Consider the following 20,189-nt stretch of genomic DNA (forward strand, 5'->3'; position numbering starts at 1 on the left):
CTGCTATAGCAGGGAAGCAAGTGGCCACCACCACCAGTGAAGACAAATGTAAAACCTACTAGTATAATGACTTGCAATAAAGAGAACTTTAACACTAAGTCAACTCTAGAAATCCTTGCCCTCAAATATATTTAGACTAAAAATTCAACTAAGTCATTGCCCAAGGGGAAAGAAATAGAAAGAAGACAAAGAAACGTCCTTCTTCCTACATGGGACACCTGAAGACCACTGGGGCCTGGATGACTGACACTTAGGCCAGCTGCCTCCTCTGTATGTGCCCTTAGCAGGTCTTGCCTAGCCAGCCTGTGTAACCAGAGTCCTTTTGGCCCTCTGACATTACTGGTGACCACTGGGCCAGCAACCGCAGCTGCTCAGGGCCAAGGTCATAGGACTGGTCTCCTCTGGGGGAGGTGCTGCTTCTGTAGGACACATTTGGGCAAATGGGCAGGGCCTTCTATGAGGCACAAAGGTGAAGAGACAAAAATGTGAACCTGCTTAACTGGAAACTCCAGTACACCACTGTATTTACCAGCTGCCTCAGGTCACTGCCTCCCCTGGAGTTTCATTCTGCAGGAGCAGCCCTGTTCTCCTCCTGTCCTCGCTCCAGCAGCCTAGCTGTGGTTCCTCTTTTTCTAGGGCCACACGGTGTAAAGTGACCTTAGCAACTTGTAGACCCCAAGTGGAATGACAGTCAATACGAAAACCCAAACATTAAAAGCTAAAAAAACCCCCAACAAAACGACAAAAAACCAAAGAAAAAAAAGATGCCAAACAAAATAATAAATAATATCCCTGGGTCAGAAAAACCATCTGATTACAACTGCAAAGGCAAACATACAGTAACCTCCTAAGCCTGATGCTCCCTTTCTTCTCACAGTGCAAGTCTAAGTAAAGTTCCCTTACCTGGGCTTTCTCTGAGCTCTCCTCCTGGTAGCACTTTGGACACTCCCAGCAATTTGGCAATTCTTCGTTAAGCAACCCCTCTCCATCCATCTATAGGCAGACAGGGATGTTAAAAATCTGTCTCATTAAAAAAAAAAAAGCCTGTTTCTTAAGCCTCCTTTATCAATAATGTAGCCACATGGTTGGAAAGAGCCTGGAAGAGTTACCCATTCCTAAACGCACTGGTCCACACGAGAAAAAGCGAGAGCCATTTGGCTCCACTCCAGCCACTGGAAAACCGGCCACCCTCACTCTCGGTTACTTGATTAAGTGAGGCTCCATGAGGTGATTCCTAAGAGTCCGGGCCAATCTGGGGTCTCTTGTCCTGATACATATATTCTCCTGAGGGTCACATGCCACTATGCAAAAGGAAGTGAACACAGAGGAATAGTGCCAGACTTGATCTTGACAGTGTGGCGTAGTACTTATGACTGCTTGGGTTCAGAGACTAGTGATCTGGTCTCTGAGACTCAGTGTTAACAATGCAAAGTGAAGATAATTAACAATACCCATCGTACAGGGTTGTGGTGAAGAATAAATAATATATTATGTAAAGTGTTTAGAAAAACGTCTGGCATATAGTTAAATGCTTTGTATTGACCATTACCATCATCGTAGAGCTAATATCCTATTTTATAGATTCTAAGATGTGTATTTTTCACATTTGAACCTTTCTGAAATTGGGCTGCCTCTCACAATTTACAGTGTCTTATAACCACTGTCAGCCAGGTGGCAGTCATAACTGACCAAGAAAAGTACCAGCACCAGTGTTCTTTAGATTTAAATAAATATGAAAAAAATGGAGCAGACCCACTTCACAGGGTTGTCTTGAAGATTAAACAAGAGAATGCATGTAAAACAGTTTTTCTCCACCCCAACTGCATGTTAGAATGACTTGCGGAGATTCTGAACACACTTGGAACCAAGAGCAGACTCAACCTCTGAGGCTAAGGTCTGGACTTCCTCTGGTGCCATATATCCCAGTCTCCTCTGCTCCACTCAGTATCTTCAGAAACTCTGTCAGCTGAGACCTCTCCTCACCTGGAGGCAGCCAGGGTGAACAATCTCATTGCAGATACAGCATTCCATGAGTTTCTTCTCAAAATCCTGTGTCTCCTCATTTTGATCCACTTCTCCACAGAGGGAACACGTGACTGAGTGAGGCAGTCTAGGCTATAAGGGGACAAAGAAAGAAACCGAAAAAAAAGCAGACTTAGACCCTTGTCATTTCTGCTTCCCTATTCCTAAGGTGGGCGATCTGGCTCTCTAGTAAACTCGCAGGTGGGAAAACGGCTGAGAAGAAGATGGGGAGAATCAAGTAGTCAGAGACCAACAGAGATCAGTTTATCTTCAGTCAGCCTGTCCTTGGTCTCACAGGTCCTTCCTTTCTAATCCACTTAAAGAGGGGACAGATGGTAGTGATTTGCTCTTCAAATGCTAGTCTCTCTTTTGAATATTGGATAAGGCTGAAAGAGTATATTGACTGATTTTTAGTTCTAGATACATTCTGTTTGAACTCAGAGAGAAAAGGAACAAAACAAAGAAAGCCAAAAAGAGAGCATAACTTTTTCCTTCCAAATCTGAAGTCTCTATAACTCTCCACTATGTGCATTTTAGTCCCTTTGGCACCAACGCCCCTCCCCAAATTCTTTACCCAGCAGATCACTCACTGCCAAGCACTGCCGGAGGACACAGGACTGCTTCATGCGACCAGGGCCCCCAAACTTCTTCATGTCCCTGCAGTAGTGGCAAACACCACACTCTCCTTGCACACAGGCTTTGCATTTTCGACATCGTACTCGTCTCCGCCTGGCTCCTGACACTATGGGGGAGGCAGCAGCTGGCCTCACAGGTGTTAACCGTGGAGCTGGTTTCATAGTGTGAGGCTTTGTGATGGGGATGGTAGGAACCCGCACCTTTGGCCTGGCAGGGAATTTAAGCTGGAAAGAGAAAGCAGTGAGGTCAAATATATCAGGTAGCTTTAAGGACTGGAGAGGGTAGAAGATTACATGACTTGGCAAACACTGTTCTGTGGGCAAATCTGCCTGCCGCCTGTCTTTTGTAAATAAATTTTACTGGAACACGACCATGGCTGCTTTCATGTGTAATGGCAGAATTGAGAAGCTGCGACGGAGACTATATAGCCTGCGAATGCTAAAATACTACCTTTATTTTTTACATTTATTATCTACATAAATGTAATAAATATCTACAGATTACCTTTACAGAATAAGTTTGCCAACTCCTTCAGGCTACTATTTCAGCCATATCCCTCTCACTCTGCTGAGCTGTAAGATTTGCCCCTTCCTGAAGCTTTCTACGTACCAGTCACTCCAGGGGCCCTTTCGTGTTTCCTTATCCTGAGTATTACTACTAAGAATATGCTCCTAAAGACGACAATTAACTGCGTGAGAGGAGATGGGCCTTGTTCATGTCTTTATTAACTCTGAATCCAAGCATACAACCTGGGACGTAGCCGATGCCCCAATAAATGAGATAAATGACTAAATTGTTTTGAGACAGTCCCGTATGGCCAAGCAGAGGCCAAGTGGGACTCCTGCCCCTAGAAAGGAGAAGTGATTCTTTAAGGACATCTTTCAGCTGCACACCTTTATATGCTGCCTAAATACTCCTGGAATGTAATGGTCCTGTAAGTTCCTATTGTGGGAACAGCAAAGAAGGGCCCAATTTACCTTCCAGACCCAGGATCAGGATCAGAATGCTATCACTTACTTTTGTTTAATAATCTTGAAAAAAACAATATGGGAAGAAATGATGCAGGACCTAACCGAAGAGGCATAAAAATTCATAACCGATTGTTTGTTAGCTAAGGGGTAATTCCATTTTTCTCTTTTCAATTCGATACTGAAAAGTCCAAATTAAGGAGAAACTTGAGAGTATGGCCTCACTCCAACACAGAAACACTCTGGCCTTTAAATTATATACGTAATTGTTCTAATTTTAAATCATATCTGTGAAAATAATTGAGTCACTGGGCCAGAAGGATAGGAACTGATCGATTCTGGTGAACAAATACATACCTGAAGACAGGTTTGGTAGTTCTGTTAAGAGAGTCATGCCCAGAGACAGCCAATTACCCTGCTTTTACTTTCTGGAATGGTAATGGTCAGACAGCAAAATGCTTCAGAACCTGAAGATCAAGAATAGTTTCTTACCTTATCCCTTTTTGGCCACTGTACTATAGGGACTCCAGTGAGGGCTAACTTGGGATCGCTGTTGGCAAGCTCCTCCAGCAAAATCTAAGGGTAGGAGAGGAGAAAAGAGAAGGGGAAAGCAGGGCACAGTGAACAAAGAGTCAACCACTCCCAGTAGCATCTAGACTTAGCCTCAGCCCCCACAAGCACCAAGGGGAAGGGCAGGCCAGCAACTGTTTGTATTTTTGCTTCATATACAGACCCACTGCAAAACAAGTAAATAGGAATGAAAGAGAAAACTCAGACTAGGGCAATACTCTCAAGACTTTCAATTGACCTTTGCTCCCAACCCCTTACTTGTATACTCACTGTACTGTTGACACTTTCACTGAAAGTGTCAAGTGTTACTTGTCACAGTTCTACATATGACAAAACTTTATTTTGCTCCTTTACTTTTCTATACCAGTTAATATATTAGGTAGTAAATATTGCCTTCATTTTGCAGATGTCAGCAAAATGGAAAAAAAAAAAAGACTGGTTAATACTGAATTAATAATTATGAAGAGCAGAGCCTTCACGTCTGATTCAATCCAGGGCTGTTCACAGAAATCTCAATCTCAAATCAATCAATCAATCAATCCCCCCGTTCCCCCACTGTCAATTATTTGCCTTTATTCCCATAAATAGGGCAGGAATGATCTCAGGGGCAATAGTTCTCATGGCTTTAACCAATCTAGTTTGAATGACTTAAGGAACAATAAGTAACAGTAAGAAACTGCCACTTAAGTGAATCACACTCACACTGGTTGAGTGTTATTTTGAAACAAACCTTTTGTTTTAGGCAGAAATTTCTAAATCCCAAACCTAGCTCAATGAAATTCCTCTTCCTCTGACCTCATAAGCCCTAGAGCAATAGCATCAGCAAAAGAACACGAATCCAGAAGACAAGCTATACAATTTCTAGGTGAGTACTGAATATTAACTGTTTCAGAGAAAACTAAACTTTGATTCTGGACAGGTCAGCACGCTTGGGCCATCTTTAATAATCATTCTCATAATCCTATGGGCTATGTGCCTAGAGACCAGGACTTTTTGGAGCCTGAGACATTTTCCTACCAAGCATTTTCGTCTTGAACCTAAGGATCACGATCCAAATCCCAGAGTTGAACCTGAGAAAGACCCTTTAACTCATACCCATGAAGTTCCTCCATGAAGATCCGCCGTGCCAAAGCTCCAGATGCCTCTCCTCCTCCCCGCCCAAGCTGCTTTCATTTGCAGTCATTTTATTTACTTTTGAGTTGCTATGGCATCCTATTCTGGAGCCTCCAGTTAGCACCACACCGCGTGGGGGTAAGGAGGCAGAGAGTGGTGCCATGCGGGACAAGGCTCTGGTAGAGGCTCTAATCTCCCGAGGGTGAAAAATTCAGGTCCATTCAAAACGTGTGCTAGGGAGCGCACGGCTCCCCTCCCCCCGCTTCGCACTGCTGAGGAGTAGGACTCTGCCCATTTCCTCTGCCTGAGAGCAGTGAGCTGTCCACAAACAGGGACTTTCCACTTTCAGCAAAACAGACTGCACAGTAAGATCTGCGACTGCTTAAGAGTAGAAAAGGAACCTAACTATCCACCAAAAGCAGTCTAGTTCCACCGGCAAGATTTTTGTGGGGGACAGGGAAGGAGGGTAGGTGGAGAAACTGTGTCTGCGTGGGGTGGGGTGGGGGGGCAGCTGTTCACACATACAGACTCAGTCACTGGGGTCTGTGTGGGTGTGGAGGGAAATGCAGACTGCCTTCTGAGCCTTATTTTGCCGGGGCCACAACTAAGCATGCCCTGCTTTCATCAAAAAAAGGCAGACTCCAGCAGAGGCCCTTTACCTTTAAGAAACCTTATAAAGAAGCCGCCACCCTTCACCAGAGGGGGTTTGGGACAGGGAGCGGGGGTAGAGTGCAGAAAGGCTAACGCCTAACTAGGGTCCTGGCTTTGGGAGAACATTCAAACACAAGCCCACACCCCACACTGCACAGGAAGAGGAAGAGACCAGCGGGTGTCTGGGCAGAGAGGGGGGAAGGATTCCCCAAAGCCAAGAGACCCGATTCAAAACCATATCCTAGGCGAGGGGACAAGTGCAACGCCGGCTCCGTCAACACGCCAACACGAAGTAACCTAAGCATTGTCCTAGACTCGCCCGGCAGGCAGTCCTTCCGCTTCTTCACCGAGACAAAGTCCCCACAGTTACACACATCCCGCACCAGAAAGGGTTTGCTGCCCGCCCGCCCGCCTGACCTTGCGTTTCTCGTTGCTTGGGAGCTGCCGAGGCTCTTGGTTGAAGTTTCCCCAGCGTCTTTGTTTTGTTTTCTGTATTGGAAGTTGTGCTGAAGGAGTTAGGTTTTCTGCCTCTAGGAAAATCCCGGTTTACGTGAAGATTTCGGAATCTCCCAGAGGACATAAGGCAGGCGGTCCAAGCTACTCGGAAGGAGCAGCATGCAGCACTCTGAGCTCCTTCTCGAGCCTTTCAGCTCAGCCGCGGCTTCCTGTGCCTGCGAACAATGCTGCTGCGTCACCCACATGCAGCTCCCAGAAATGCTTTGCAACGGAAGATGGCAGGAGGGGGAGCCGAGCGAGCCAGCCGGCAGAGGGCCCAGGCGGCCTGCGGCAGCGTCGGGAGGGGTGTGTTCTGCCAGCACTCTCTCCCAGGCCATTGGAGGAGAGCCTGCCGAAGCGAACGGCCGCGCCCCGCCGCCACCGCAATAGGAGAGCCCGCCGGCCCGAGGGCGCTGCTGGCAGGCGCCAGCAGCCAGCCGGAGGGAGGGAAGGCTTTAACCCATTCGGCATCTAGTCCCACATTTGTCCTTGTCTCGGTCCACACCCTTCCCTTCGGGGTCACTGCTTATTGTTAGTGACCTCTAACTGCTGATGACGCCAGTGCGCTCTGACTGCACACACGGGACTCTCCCCCCGAGTGGCCCGAGTGGCCCGAAGTTCGGCCTCTGTAGAGGAGCTAGGCGTGGGCAGAGTCCCTCGGCAGTATCCTTCTGCCTCACCTGCCCTCTGGGCCGCTCTCCCCACCCAGAATCCAGAACCAGCAGACAAGTTTCCAGAAAAACCTTCAGGAATGACACGTTCCAACCAATATTGAGATAGTCAATACAATATGTCTGTTTAACATCAACAACTTCTAGAACAGATGCCTGCCTCTGGCTATGACTGGGAGATCTGCCACGCCACGTAAGAGACATGCCTGGGCGACTCTTCCAGCAGTTCCGTGGTGACCGTGACCAAGTGAAACTAACTGAGGTGCGACCTCTACTCTCCGGCCATGGGACCAGGCGCAGGGAGCCAGGGAACACACATCTGCCGCTCTCCTGGGACCTGTATTACAGGCTGACTCTGCTCTCAGATCACCCCACCCTCAGGACACTGGCACTCCTGCACACTTCCTGGTCTAGTGGTTAGTTTGGCCAGCCTCACTGATATTCCCTAGATGAAGCAGGCAGCCCTGCATCCTGTCAGACACCTTGACGCTATTTCTGACAGCCACTCGAAGGACGTGCGTCACCCACTCTCCACGCACAAGCCACAGCCAGGGCGAAGCTCTGAACAAGCACTCTCTCAGGCTACAGTAGACCGTATTTTGGGTTCAGATTTATATAATTTTTAGGCTCTCGCCAATGTAACTTGGCTCTTTTGGAAATTACAGAAGTTGCTTTGGAAAAAAAAACATCTTGGGCCACTAAGAACCCAGCTCTCACCACTAGGAACATTATTCACTTCCAGGGCAGTTGTTATAGTGTTTCTAGTGCACAGTCAGTAGCCTAATAGGCTTTCTGGGGCCTGGGGCTTCACTCTTTAATTTTTACAATAGTTTACCAAGGAGGGACTTCTGTGTTCTTAGGTGGAGCTCTTTCCTAGAAATGTTTATATGGCCATTCTAATCCTAAACCTCTTCTTTGCTCTTTAAGACTCAAAGAGACTCAGGGCAATCAGCCTATTATGTGTGAAAAAAACATTCCTTTAACAGTGTGAGAGGTCTTCTTAGAAAATACTTACTTTAGATACTTAAGAAAAAAATATTACTCTGAAACAAAATACAAGTTCAAATTGTAGCAAGTACAAATTCTAGAGGCCACTAGGAAGGGACAAAACCAGACAGGGCACTTAGGAAACTCACTCCAGGTAAGCTTCCAAATCACAAATTAAACGAGGCCTATTTTTTCCCCTCCTATTAATTTAGAATAAAAAGCAACAAAGATCAGAATTAGTAAGAACATGATATTACATAATATAGGAATATAATGAAAACATTTTAAAGAACTAAATCTATTTTAACCTAACCTCTATGCCTTGTAGCTGAGTTAAATTTAAAACTTTCTACTCAGTAAGAATGTGTGAATTATTACAAATATCTTGTCAGTAAAAACTGCAAATGAAGCTTTATTTATACAGGTTGCTCTGCCCCCATCCCGTCCCCCTCCAATCTGTAATTGGCTTAATGGATTAAGATCTAATTATACTGGGTCCTCTCTACCAGCTCTTCTCTTTATTAGCGTCAGATGAAGGAAATTTCCGATTAGTTCTTCTGTATTTATTTGCAACCATAACTCTCTGCTTCGGTCTCATAATATTCCTGGGATGGAATCTAGTATAAATTTTTAGATCATAATTACAAAATAAAATGTTAGATCAGAGCAGCAGCGGCCTACTGCACCATAAAAAACAATTTTCAAATTCATGAATCGAGAACTTTTACCATTTCTATAATGTTGTGGTAATCAAACTGTATCATCTAACGGGAAAGCTTATTAGCTGGTGAATTAAGAAGACTGGCACCTCCTTCCCTCAAGACAGAATCTACCACTCGCCCCCTGTTCAGTGCGCTCAGTGCCCCCTCTGTTAGGCCCAGTGCCTGTAAACCTAGAATGCAGTTACTTTCTTTTTATTAAAAATTATTGGGGTGACGCTGATTAATAAAACCAAATAAATTTCAAGTAGACAATTCAACAGTTTGTCGTATATATAGCACTTACTTTCTTAGCCCACTTAAATGCCTACTCCACCAATGGTCTGTAAGCCCCTTCAGGGCTTAGCCTATGGCCTGTTGGCGCATTTACCCCAACACAAAGCCTGCTTCCTAATACAGAGTATGCAAGCATCATTCACAGAGTGGAATAAATGAATTTCATAGATTGGCAACACCAAAATTTTTCTGTAACAATGAGATTGCTCGTTAAGTACTTTAGTGACAGTATCATTAATTTCCACAACAGCACCACTAAGGTAGACGTTATTTTATAGAGGAGAAAACAGGCTTTCATCGATCTGGTATCTTGCCTCAAAGTCCCATGTTTGCTAAGCTTATCAAAATGTTTTAGAGCAAACGAGAAAGTAGAAAAATATTCAACCATACTGAATTTGTTTCATTAAGGAGTTGGGCAACCAAATATATTGGTAGGCTAAAAGCTTCTTTTTACATACGTACATATATTAAGATTTCTTTGATTACCAAAATAACATAAAATAATTAAGTCTGGTTAAAAACTCAGTCTTCCAGCTGACTCCCACCACCCTGTGGTGACCCAGTTGATGTGCCCTCCTCCGACCTCCCCCTCCCCCCAATGCACATACGAACAGAGACTCTTTCTCTTCCATCAGTGAGACTGTACATACTTACTACACTCCAGGTTTCTGCCTCTTTATTCAACTTCTATCAAAGTACACGATTTCTCAATTTTAGAAACAGGAGAATATCTCACAGTAGGAGAGAACTCCTTTAGTCTACCTTTAGTCTACTTTTAGGGTTCAAGGTTACCCACACTCCTCCTAACCAGGACTTTATGCATACTGATTACTTTCCCCTGAACTTTACCAATAAGTCTCACATTTTAATGCCCCATTTTTCATCTAATCCCCTTCCAACTCTATATTCTATGATTCCTTCTTCAACACTGTAGAACTTAACGTTTTAAAATCCTCAAAGCCCTTTTACCACATCACTAAAATTGACTTTTCTTCCAGAGAATATGTAATTACGAATATCTCATCTCACCACTTTTCCTCTCATCTGCCAGTTATTTGTGAGAGCTACAAGAAACAATTCTTGCCTCTGGAGGAAAGGTAATCTACGCCTGCTTTCGTCCTCCACTGCAGTGTAGCCTCCTATGCTACAAACACTAAGTTCCCTAGCACTGCAGTCTCCAGCTTTGCAGTGATTCGGCACCTACCCACTTCAATGCTTTTTTCCTTTGGGGGATGCTCAGATTCTCAAAGGTTTCAAGCTCTAAACTCACTCTTATCTGAAGCTCAGATTAAATTTAGCTAGTGAAATGTAGGAATAATTAATTAGTCCATTTGATCTTAAGTGAAACTACCTGCAGAGCTAGGATCTAAATCTGTTGTCTTCAGATACATCAGCTGCATTTTGACGAAGGTTTTGGGTAAACAAGAGAAGGTGTGGACAAGCCTCTGCAGGGACAATTCAATCACTGTCAGCCTATGAAGTCATCCCACTGGCCACTTGTTCCTCAGGCTCTAGTCTCTATGCCACTTTATTTTAGCCAGTGAGGGCAGCCATGTTTTTCATGATTCCTGATAAACACAAGGATGCTTTCTCTACACACTTTCATTCCTCTTGCTGCCTCCTTTTACTCTGCTTAATATTTGGCTCAAAATCTTTCTACATTTTCCCTTACCATTCTGCTTCCTCAAACATCCTTAATAACTACTTTAGTTAAGGGAGTTTGCATATTTCTATCACGACACTTCAGTGGATTACAATATGGTTTCCTACAACTGGATTCAATGGAGTCAAATCCATCTTATAGACACACCTTAGGACTGAAAAAAATTTTTCTTTTTCATGAATTAGAAATACAGATACCAAACCAAAAGAATGTTAATGAGATATAAACTCAGTTTTTCTTAGAGTTCCTAAGGGCAATTATATACTTTAATTAACCCCCCAAGTGATAATTTAATGTTTCCCACATGCATCTGTGACGAAACAGCTACATAAAAAAGAAAGAAAGAAAAGGAAAAGAAACAAACTTCTGTAGTAAACTTCTGTAGAAAAAGAAAGATGTTACTTCGGATTCTCAGGAAAATATAATCACATGTGTCTTATCACAATGAAAAAGAAAAAAATCTAAATGTTCTTTGTTCACTCGAAGGTGGGAAGTGAGTCTGGGATCTAGTTTGTAAGTCTGGAAAAGCATGGCTGAGTTTGTTCTGCTGTGCATTAATCATTATAGAAACAGGACCACACCTACCTAGAACTTTGTCATGTCCTCCTAAATACAAGCCATAATGACACCACTTGCCTCTCTTCTAGAATAAACCTTATGAAACCAAACTATAAAACCAACTGCCCAGCTCCTATCACTACTGGAGAGAACCAACCTCACCAGGTTAGACTCCTTTTAACCTAATTTTTACCTTTTCACTGATGTGTAAGCGACAAGATGTAACGAAAATGTCAATCATTAAAAAAAAAAAAAAGTTCAGGTCCTATTTGGAATTCTTTCCTGAGGTGCCTGGCAGAAAGTAGGGAGCACCTCAGCTGGTTAGTGGTGACCAAGGAAAACCTTGCATTAGGAATCAGGGATGGAAAAAAAATCTATGAGATATTTAGCCCATCTTCCTTGAGGTCACATATATAATTATTCCCTATATATTCTTCTGTGGCTTAAAATAACCTATATGACAGGTTTTAAAAATAACACTTGTTACAAATTATGAACTAGCTTTCTAATACACATACCCACACCCTGCACCCAAGACATAGTTCGAGATACTGATTTAAAAAGAAAATTGTTATTTCCATTTCCAGCTTGACACTTTTTGGTGTATGTTCATATTAATGGTTACATATAAGAAAAGACTTAAAAGTACTCCCAGTTCAGACAGCTCAAATCTGGATTCCTTAAAAATAAACTCATTTCTTTGAGACCAATATATGAAGGGTGGGAAAGGCTTTGAAGATTACTGAGAGACCTCTTGAAAAAGAAAAAGCATATATAACATAAAGAAGCCTGACGTAGCAATAGGATGCATTATGTTTAAAATGACTTTTCTCAGAAGTTGCCCCAATATATTTGTGTCTTAATACTAGATAAATTTGAAACTAAATACGCTAAACCTACTTTATATAACCCATGAACAATTTCTTTCTTCTCTTGGGGTGAGATGGCTAGAGATTGTTATTGGCCACTTTTGTTCTGAAACAGGCTCCTTTATTTGAAGGTACCTTAAGTTTACACTTTATCAGGCTCTCATTTTAGGGTCAGCCTGAAATCTGTTTTTTTAAAACCAAATTTAAGTCCTAACTAAAGATACAGATGTTAGTATTTTCATAACAGGGACCTCACTTTATTCCACGAATAGAAACACCGTGCAGTACAAACATACACATGCACATGTTAACTTTTCTCTGGTTGAACCAGAAATTATCCCAAACTTCTGTTCTCTCTCTCTTGGAATCAAGAAATTGACTGCCCTAGCCAGACCAGTAGCCGTTACAGAACATAAACAACTCTTACCTTTACATCAGCAATGAGAGCATCTTCGTCTTCTATCCCTGTAGGGACACATTTCTTGTGCAGTGGCAGCGACTCCAACTTATCTACGAGGCAGCGAAGGCCTTCGAGCTCAAAATGGGTCAGATGCACCTGCCTGTCCTTTCGGGGACTACACTGGGGATCCCATACTTGGCCATTGTGGGAGCCCCGACTAGAGTCAGATGATGAGTCTCCAGACAAGCTTTTCTTCAGACTTGGAAGACTTCGGCAGGTTTTGCCTAGTCCATCATAATCCAGGTTGACCCCATTGGCTACAGGGCTAGTGAGGACGGAACGCCTACTGCTCAAGCGCCGGGGTTCTCGATCCACTGCTTCTTCATCCCCATTTCCAGATTCCAATCCATTTAACTCTAAATCTGCCAGTATAAAGGAAAAAATGCAGTAAGAACAGGTCACCTGGCCATGGGATCAATGAGAGAAATAGGTAGCATAGGAGGGGCCTTGAGGTTATAAATGATGAAGTTGTAACATTTTTAAAATGGTCTCTTCTCATTGCAACCTGTATGTCCACTGTTGAAAATCTGGGTACAGGTAAAATAGGATCCTGAGCTGGCAGGACAACTGAGCTAACGGTCAACTAGATTTTCAAAAGCCTGGGAAAGGTCCAGTTTTTGTGTGCTAGAAATAAGTCACCTATGAAAATAACTGCAAATTAGTTTCAAATTCAAACTTAAATTTGGGGTTATGATTTCATTGTCTTTTTAAAAAGCAGACAGTATGAAGCACATATATTTAAAAAGTAGTTTTGCAAATTAAGAATTGAGCTATCATATGACCCAATAATCCCTCCCCTGGGTATCTATCTGAAAAACTTAAAAACATTTATTCGTAAAGACATATGTATCCCTATGTTCACTGCACCATTATTCACGGTAGCGAAGACATGGAAACAACCTAAGTGTCCTTCGATGAATGACTAGATAAAGAAGACTAGTATATATATATAATGGAATACTACTCAGCCATAAAAAAGAATGAAACGTTGCCATTTGTGACAACATGGCTGGATCCTGAGACTATCATGATAAGTGAAATAAGTCAGAAAAGGACAAGAACCATATAACTTCACTCACATGTGGGATATAAACCAGATAGCAACAGATGAACAAATGGACAAACAAACAAGCTCAGACACAGACAACAGCATGGTGGTTAACAGAGGGGAAAGGGGGTAAGGGGGGAAAGAAGAGAGTAAAATGGGTCAAATATTTGGTGACGGAAGGAGACTAGACTCTGGGTGTTGAGAACATAATGCAATATAATACAGATGATGTAGTACAGAATTGTACACTTGAAACTTACATAATGTCATTAACCAATGTCACCCCAATAAATTTAATTAAAAATATAAAAAATTTTAAAAAAGCAGTTTTTGTTCAAAGTTTTGGTCATAATATTAAACGCTGGAATTGAAATCCTAGCAACATGGCTAATAAAACAAAAAATGAAAATAAAAGTTTTAATGAAAGAATTTTTAAATGTTCACTGGTCTTTTATTATTAAAATAATACCGTTTACAATTAATAATTTAGAAAATACAGGAAGGTACAAAGAAAGAGACAAGTCATCCTTTATCCCCCAACCCCTGGAAAACAGTGTGATGTATTTTCTTTCTATCTTTTCTGTGCATATGGATATGAGATGTATTTTTAAACAAAATTAGGATCAAGCTGTATACATAATTCTTTATCTCGCTTTCACGTATTGAATGAGCATTTTAAATTTTCAAATGAGAATTATAAACTATCCTCAGAGGAAAATGCTAAAGCAAAAAGTATCTTGCTTGAATTGAACATTCCATGAAACATGTGACCGCAGTGTTGGCTCCTCTCCACTTGAAGGCATGGAACAGCCTAAAAATGTAGAACTAAAACTATCCTGATATCCAATAAAATATTTCTCTTGAAAGGGAAACAAAGAATATAGATTTTAGTCTTACCAGCCTCATTCAAGCTGTAACCTTCCCACTTATTAACTAAGATCATAGACAAGTTTTTTAATCTTCTTCAACCGTAACGTCCCCTTTTATAAAATGAAAATGCCTACCTCAAAAGTATGTAACTTAATGTATGTAGTATATAGTGCCTAGACTATAGTAAGAGATATTATGATACATTCCTAGTTTTTATTGTGCCAAAGACTATTCTTTGTACAATAAAACTTATTAGACAATTGATCACTTTCTTGAGGAGTGAAGGAGTAACAAACTCACACAAAGATGAGATCCAGAGTATTTCATGTAGCCTAGTAATTGACACTTGGGTAGGAGAGCAGCTGTAACCAGTGTTCAACTCCAACAAATGAATTTGGTACTTCCGGGCAGATAAGTAAAAAGACAAAAAATAAAAACTTCTGAGGAACAGTATGGCTTCGCCCTCAGTTTTCCAGGGTGTCTTGAAAGTTCACGCAGGCAGAACACTTACCCATGCTGAGGGACTCTTTCTGAAACTCTTTAGTTAGGTGGGAGCGGTTGGTTATGCAATATACATAGCGTTCCAAAACATACCAACACATCTCATAGTAGAATGGATAACGAAACTTATTTGGAACCTATAGGAGCAAAATAACAAAAAAAGCAAGCTGATAACAATTTTCAAAGAAAGAGAGTAAGACAACTGAATCACTACAATAATTAACCTAGAAAAAACTCTCCAGTCAACCTGCAAAGCTAGGTTGGCGTTTGGAGCAACAAGTTAAGAGGATCTGTCAATCTAGAAAATGTCTGTCTTGGGGAACAATTACTAAAGAAGTACTTGAAAAGACCATTCAGAACAACCAAAAAACTATCTTGGTTCAGTAGGAGAGCATCAGAAAGTTCTGGGACAAAGAGAACAACTTAGAGTAAGACACAATATACTTAATTGAGAAATTTGCTTTAGCATTGTTAGACTAAAATGGCATACTTAGTACTTAGTACTTGTCTTTACTATAGTTTTACCCTGAATAAAAGGCCATGGAACAAAGAATCTAATGGAAAAAAGAAGACATGCAATGAAGCTGAATGTTTTTATTGTCCTTACATCTATGAAAGTGTGATTAGAGAATTATTCTCCTGCTAGGCCCAGTCCAGGGTATTCCCCCCACTATCAACTCTCAGCTTTCCTGCCTTGTCCTTTGTAGTATGCCAAGACGGTATATTCACACATCAAGATCACTGCTCCACATGGCCCAATGAGCCGCTGTCTTTACTTTTCTTTCCATTCTCCCCCAAAGCAGCATGCAATTATTCCAGCTGAACAATAATAAAAAGAATTGTCCTTCAGATCTACCAAAGTGAGGGAAAAGGCAACTAGCATGGATTAATCAATGAGGAAGACTAATGATGGGGACTATCCTAAACACAGTTTGCCACCTTCTGTTTAGTGAGACCATGTTTCAAAAGGATGCAAAACAACACTTTTAAAATTATTCTGAATATGCAACTCTGAGAATGTTCCCATTTCCTTTTCAAAGCTCTATGTCAGGTAGTCTTCTTTAATAAAAGAGATCTGGATAGGAATTCCTTTTCAAAATCCTTTACCAGGTCACAGGGCATCACTGTGGAATGAGATCTCTTTCCTCATCACAGGCAGGAGAGGCAAGTACATTTCACTGGTTTTCCAACACAGAGAAGACAGGCTCTGGTCTGGGTCTCTTATGTGGCTACAACTTTTAACAATAAGAAGAGGTACCTCCTCTCTTATTTAAAAATCAAATTAATTTACTTTTGGAAAGGTGGCGGTGGTGGGCAAGAGGGACTCAAGAATTATTAGATACTTGGTCTCCTCAATTAAATATAATACACTGGGCTTCTCTGCTTGTCTTTTAAGTGTATTAACACCTTTCTGAAAGGGTTTTTATTAAAAGTTCAGGACAACCTAAAATTCTAAAGCCCTTTGGGACTCTGTTGAGAGCTGAGGGAGGTAGGGAGGTAGGGAGGAGTAGGGAGGTAGGGAGGGAGGGAGGGTGGGAGGAAGGGAGGAAGGAAGGAAGGAAGGAAGGAAATAGGACACTAAAGTTTTATTTTCCACTTGGAACTCATCAGACTATATTAATAGCCAAGATATCACATACCCAACCTGCCCCATTAGATTTTACCTATGCTGCCAGATACCACAGAACATATCAATTTCTAAAACTAGGTCCAAATTTTTTGAAGAAAATTTTTAAAAATCCTTATTACAAAATTATTGAGTCTTCAAGCACTATCAGTAAAATAATGACCAACATTCAAGTTTAAAAGTATATTTTTATACTGGTATGGCAAAAGTAACCAAAGCATTGCCTTAAATTTACAACATACTTTATATTTTTTATGTAAAACATCTCTATACAGTCTCTGTTAAATTAAACTTTGTAAGTTTATAGAGGTTAGTAATATACTAAACAAATGCCAGGTTGGTATTTGGCACATAAAAGGTCGGTGTAGAAAGTAATTTAAAAAATTGCTGTTTGTGTACATATGTGGGGGACCCAATGAAATTTTATAGAAATACAGAAGGGTTTCTTATTTGGAATAAAAGAATTAAACCATACTTAGGAAAAATGGAATAATATGTTAGTTAGATACAGAAACTGATATTTTCTGATAAAATCTAGTAAAACTAGACAGAAAAATCAAGACCAGTTTAACAGTCTGCAGGAACCTTTTCATGTAGAGATAAGGTGCTCATTTTACCCATGCTATTGAAAATATATTCTCGCTCTGTTCCCTCAAACTTAACAACCAATTAAGCCATGAGTATAATAGCAATTTTTAGCCAAAAAAGGGGAATGCTTTCTAAAAACTCATTTTCAGATTGAGTCTTAGAGCAGTTGGGTGGTATTATCTCTCAGAATGATTATGAAGTAAGAGTATTTTACTATGAAATGATGTAACTTTTCTTTTGAAACATTTTGACTATTTTTACAACTTCAAACTTACTACACTCCTTACCATTTTTTTGTAGTTTCATTACTCTTAATGAACAAGTAGAAATTCACTTTTATAAAATTTATTTTAAAAGCAATATATCCTCTCTTAATTCGAGTAATAGGGCAATCCCTATACTATAAAATACCAATCTGTGTAAAAGATAGTAAGTAGCTCCTGATTTAATCAAAATAAATGTTTCAAAATAGGCACCAAAACAGTTATCTGACCATTTGTAAATAGGTCAATGACCATTCCTTCTTAAAGGTGTAAATTCTTCATTAGTTGCTATTTTTTAATTTTTAATTTTGAAAATGTTCAATCAAATCCACTGAAAAGTTTTGAAAGCAGTGCCACGAATACGTCTAGAACCCTCTCCAAGACTTGCCAACTGTTAACATTTCCCCACATTTGCTAACCTCTCTATTCATATCAACTATTATTATTTTGCTGAACTTCTTGAGAGCAAGTTGTGAACATGGCACACCTTAAATACGCTATACGCTAATTGCTGTTTAATGTCAATACCATTTATACTTCAATTATATATAATTCAGCCCTCACCAACAAAGGTCTGCTAAAGAATTAAGCCCTATTTCCCCTAAGGCATGGGTCAGCCAGGAAATAGCAGCTAGTAGATTTGGTCAGGTGCCTGTTTATGTAAGGTCTATGAGCTAAGAGTGTTTTTTACATTTTTTAAATGGCTGGGGGGAAAAAAAAACCTAAAAGAGCATTTTTGTGACACAGGTAAATTATATGAAATTCAAATTTAAGTATCCGTAAATAAAATTTTATTTTATTTGAGCCATGTTCATTTAAATATTTCATTCTACAAGGCAGAGTTAAGTACTTGCAAAAGATATTGTATGGCCCACAAAGCCCACAATATTTTCTTTCTGATCCTTTACAGAAAGTTTGCCAAATCTTGCCTTAAGGTATCCAATGCATGTAATGAACTAACTTTTCTCCATACATCTACAATGGTGTCAGCTATGTACCATCCTAGGAAAGATTGAGAAAATAAGACATAGAAATCATTTTCTGCAGGGCTTAATTCTCTCACAGAATTTAAGGTGAAAAAGACAGTATCCATTTACATATTAAAGTACAATGGTTTGAGTGTTAGTAATCAAAGTAAAGAAAGATATGTGACTTTAAAGTCGTGAATTGAGCTGGTAAAATCCCATTATGCCAAATTATTCTAAGAGTATAAAAATGAAACACATGGCTCAAGAGATTACCAAATGTCTATCTCTAGCCCTATAAAAATCCAAAATACCAAAAATCTCAAAGAACAAGTCCCCCAAAACCAAGCATGTAGATCTTTTTACAACTTTTCTGTGCTCCCAAAATGTGAACATTGCATTTTAACTCAAAGAAAAGTTGAAGTTTTGAGACAAACTATCAATGAATTTCTTATTACATTTGTCTTAAATGGAATAAACCTCATCACATCTAATTGTCACACCAATTACTTACCCGTGTCCGATCTTCAATGTTGTATATTTTTAATTGCATGGGGATATTGAAGCTATGTAAAAAATTGCCTCCAAATACTAACGTGTCTGTAGGAGTATACACAGCATGAATCCAGCCTAGAAAAAGGAATGAAGGGTGGTGGCTGTGAGCACACATTATGATATGGCTCTCTCAGAGAACTTGTATTGTACAAGACTCCTAGATCACACTTTTAACTCTGATTCTGCCTCTTAATGGCTGGTCAAGTTATTTAATCTCTTGTAGCCTCACTTTCCTCTATAAAACCAGGACGAATTATACTTTATATGGTTGCTGGTAAATATTAAATGAGAAAATGCATGTAACAAACTTTCCATAAACGCTGCTTCTGTTTAGTGGAGCACCTATTAAGGACCAGGCTCAATATAAGAGAGTTTACATGTGTCTTCATTTACTCCTCACAACAAAACTAAGCAGGGATTTAAATACTTGACCAAAGTGGTTATTAGCAGGTAAATGCATAGTCGGAATTCTAATACAGGCCTATGACTCCAAATCTGTTCTTTCCCTAAGTACTTATTTTAGAACTGATGACCTGGTCAAAAATATTACTGATTCAGTACCCTCTCTAGCCTTCACAGTCATCTTTTAGAGGAGTAGGTAGTTCTTAAGCAGAGGTTGGATATCACCTACAAAACAGGTCTCATCCCTAGAGATTCTGAATATCTAGGGCTAACGTGGGGCTCAAACATGTAGATAGATCTGAAAAGCCTCCTGGTAATTCTGATATACACCTTTGGTGGAAAAGCACTGCCTTAAAAAAAAAAAAAAAATTCCAGCATCTACTCCATAATGTTTTCTGCCTACCTCAGCATCACAATTATTCTTGGTGGTGGTAATCCATCGATTCCTTTTTCTTTAAGAAAAGAAAGTGGCAAGAGTAGATAATCCATTTTTTCCTATCTTGCTTACCTGAGGGAATGACGAAGGTATAGCCCTGCTTGAGCTCAATGCGTTGGCAATCTGACACCCGGTCACCCAGAAAGATGTCTCCCTGTTTCCCTGACAGCAGCCAATTCTCGTACAGCTCCAGGTTGTGGGCTGTAGGGGGGATGAGCCAGAAGACCTGTGAGTTAAAAAACTTCAGTCTGTTAACAGCCATTGACATGACCCAGT

The 20,189-nt window shown here is 40.7% G+C and overlaps 1 protein-coding gene across 3 annotated transcripts in view; it reads right to left on the reverse strand.

The window, feature by feature from the left end:
* The window catches only part of KDM2A (lysine demethylase 2A), a 91,327-nt gene that overhangs the window by 8,556 nt on the left and 62,582 nt on the right, over nucleotides 1-20,189 (reverse strand). For all 3 annotated transcript variants that reach the window (XM_039840733.1, XM_039840734.1, XM_039840735.1), the window contains exons 9-16: nucleotides 19,986-20,139; nucleotides 19,035-19,150; nucleotides 15,088-15,214; nucleotides 12,626-13,020; nucleotides 4,119-4,202; nucleotides 2,613-2,882; nucleotides 1,984-2,115; nucleotides 904-993 (exon numbers count right to left, since the gene is read on the reverse strand). In XM_039840733.1, the coding sequence (XP_039696667.1) occupies nucleotides 904-993; nucleotides 1,984-2,115; nucleotides 2,613-2,882; nucleotides 4,119-4,202; nucleotides 12,626-13,020; nucleotides 15,088-15,214; nucleotides 19,035-19,150; nucleotides 19,986-20,139 (1,368 nt within the window). The remainder of the gene's footprint in view (nucleotides 1-903; nucleotides 994-1,983; nucleotides 2,116-2,612; nucleotides 2,883-4,118; nucleotides 4,203-12,625; nucleotides 13,021-15,087; nucleotides 15,215-19,034; nucleotides 19,151-19,985; nucleotides 20,140-20,189) is intronic.

Source organism: Pteropus medius, unplaced genomic scaffold, assembly GCF_902729225.1.
Source record: "Pteropus medius unplaced genomic scaffold, Ma_sr-lr_union100, whole genome shotgun sequence".
Taxonomy (NCBI): domain Eukaryota; kingdom Metazoa; phylum Chordata; class Mammalia; order Chiroptera; family Pteropodidae; genus Pteropus; species Pteropus medius.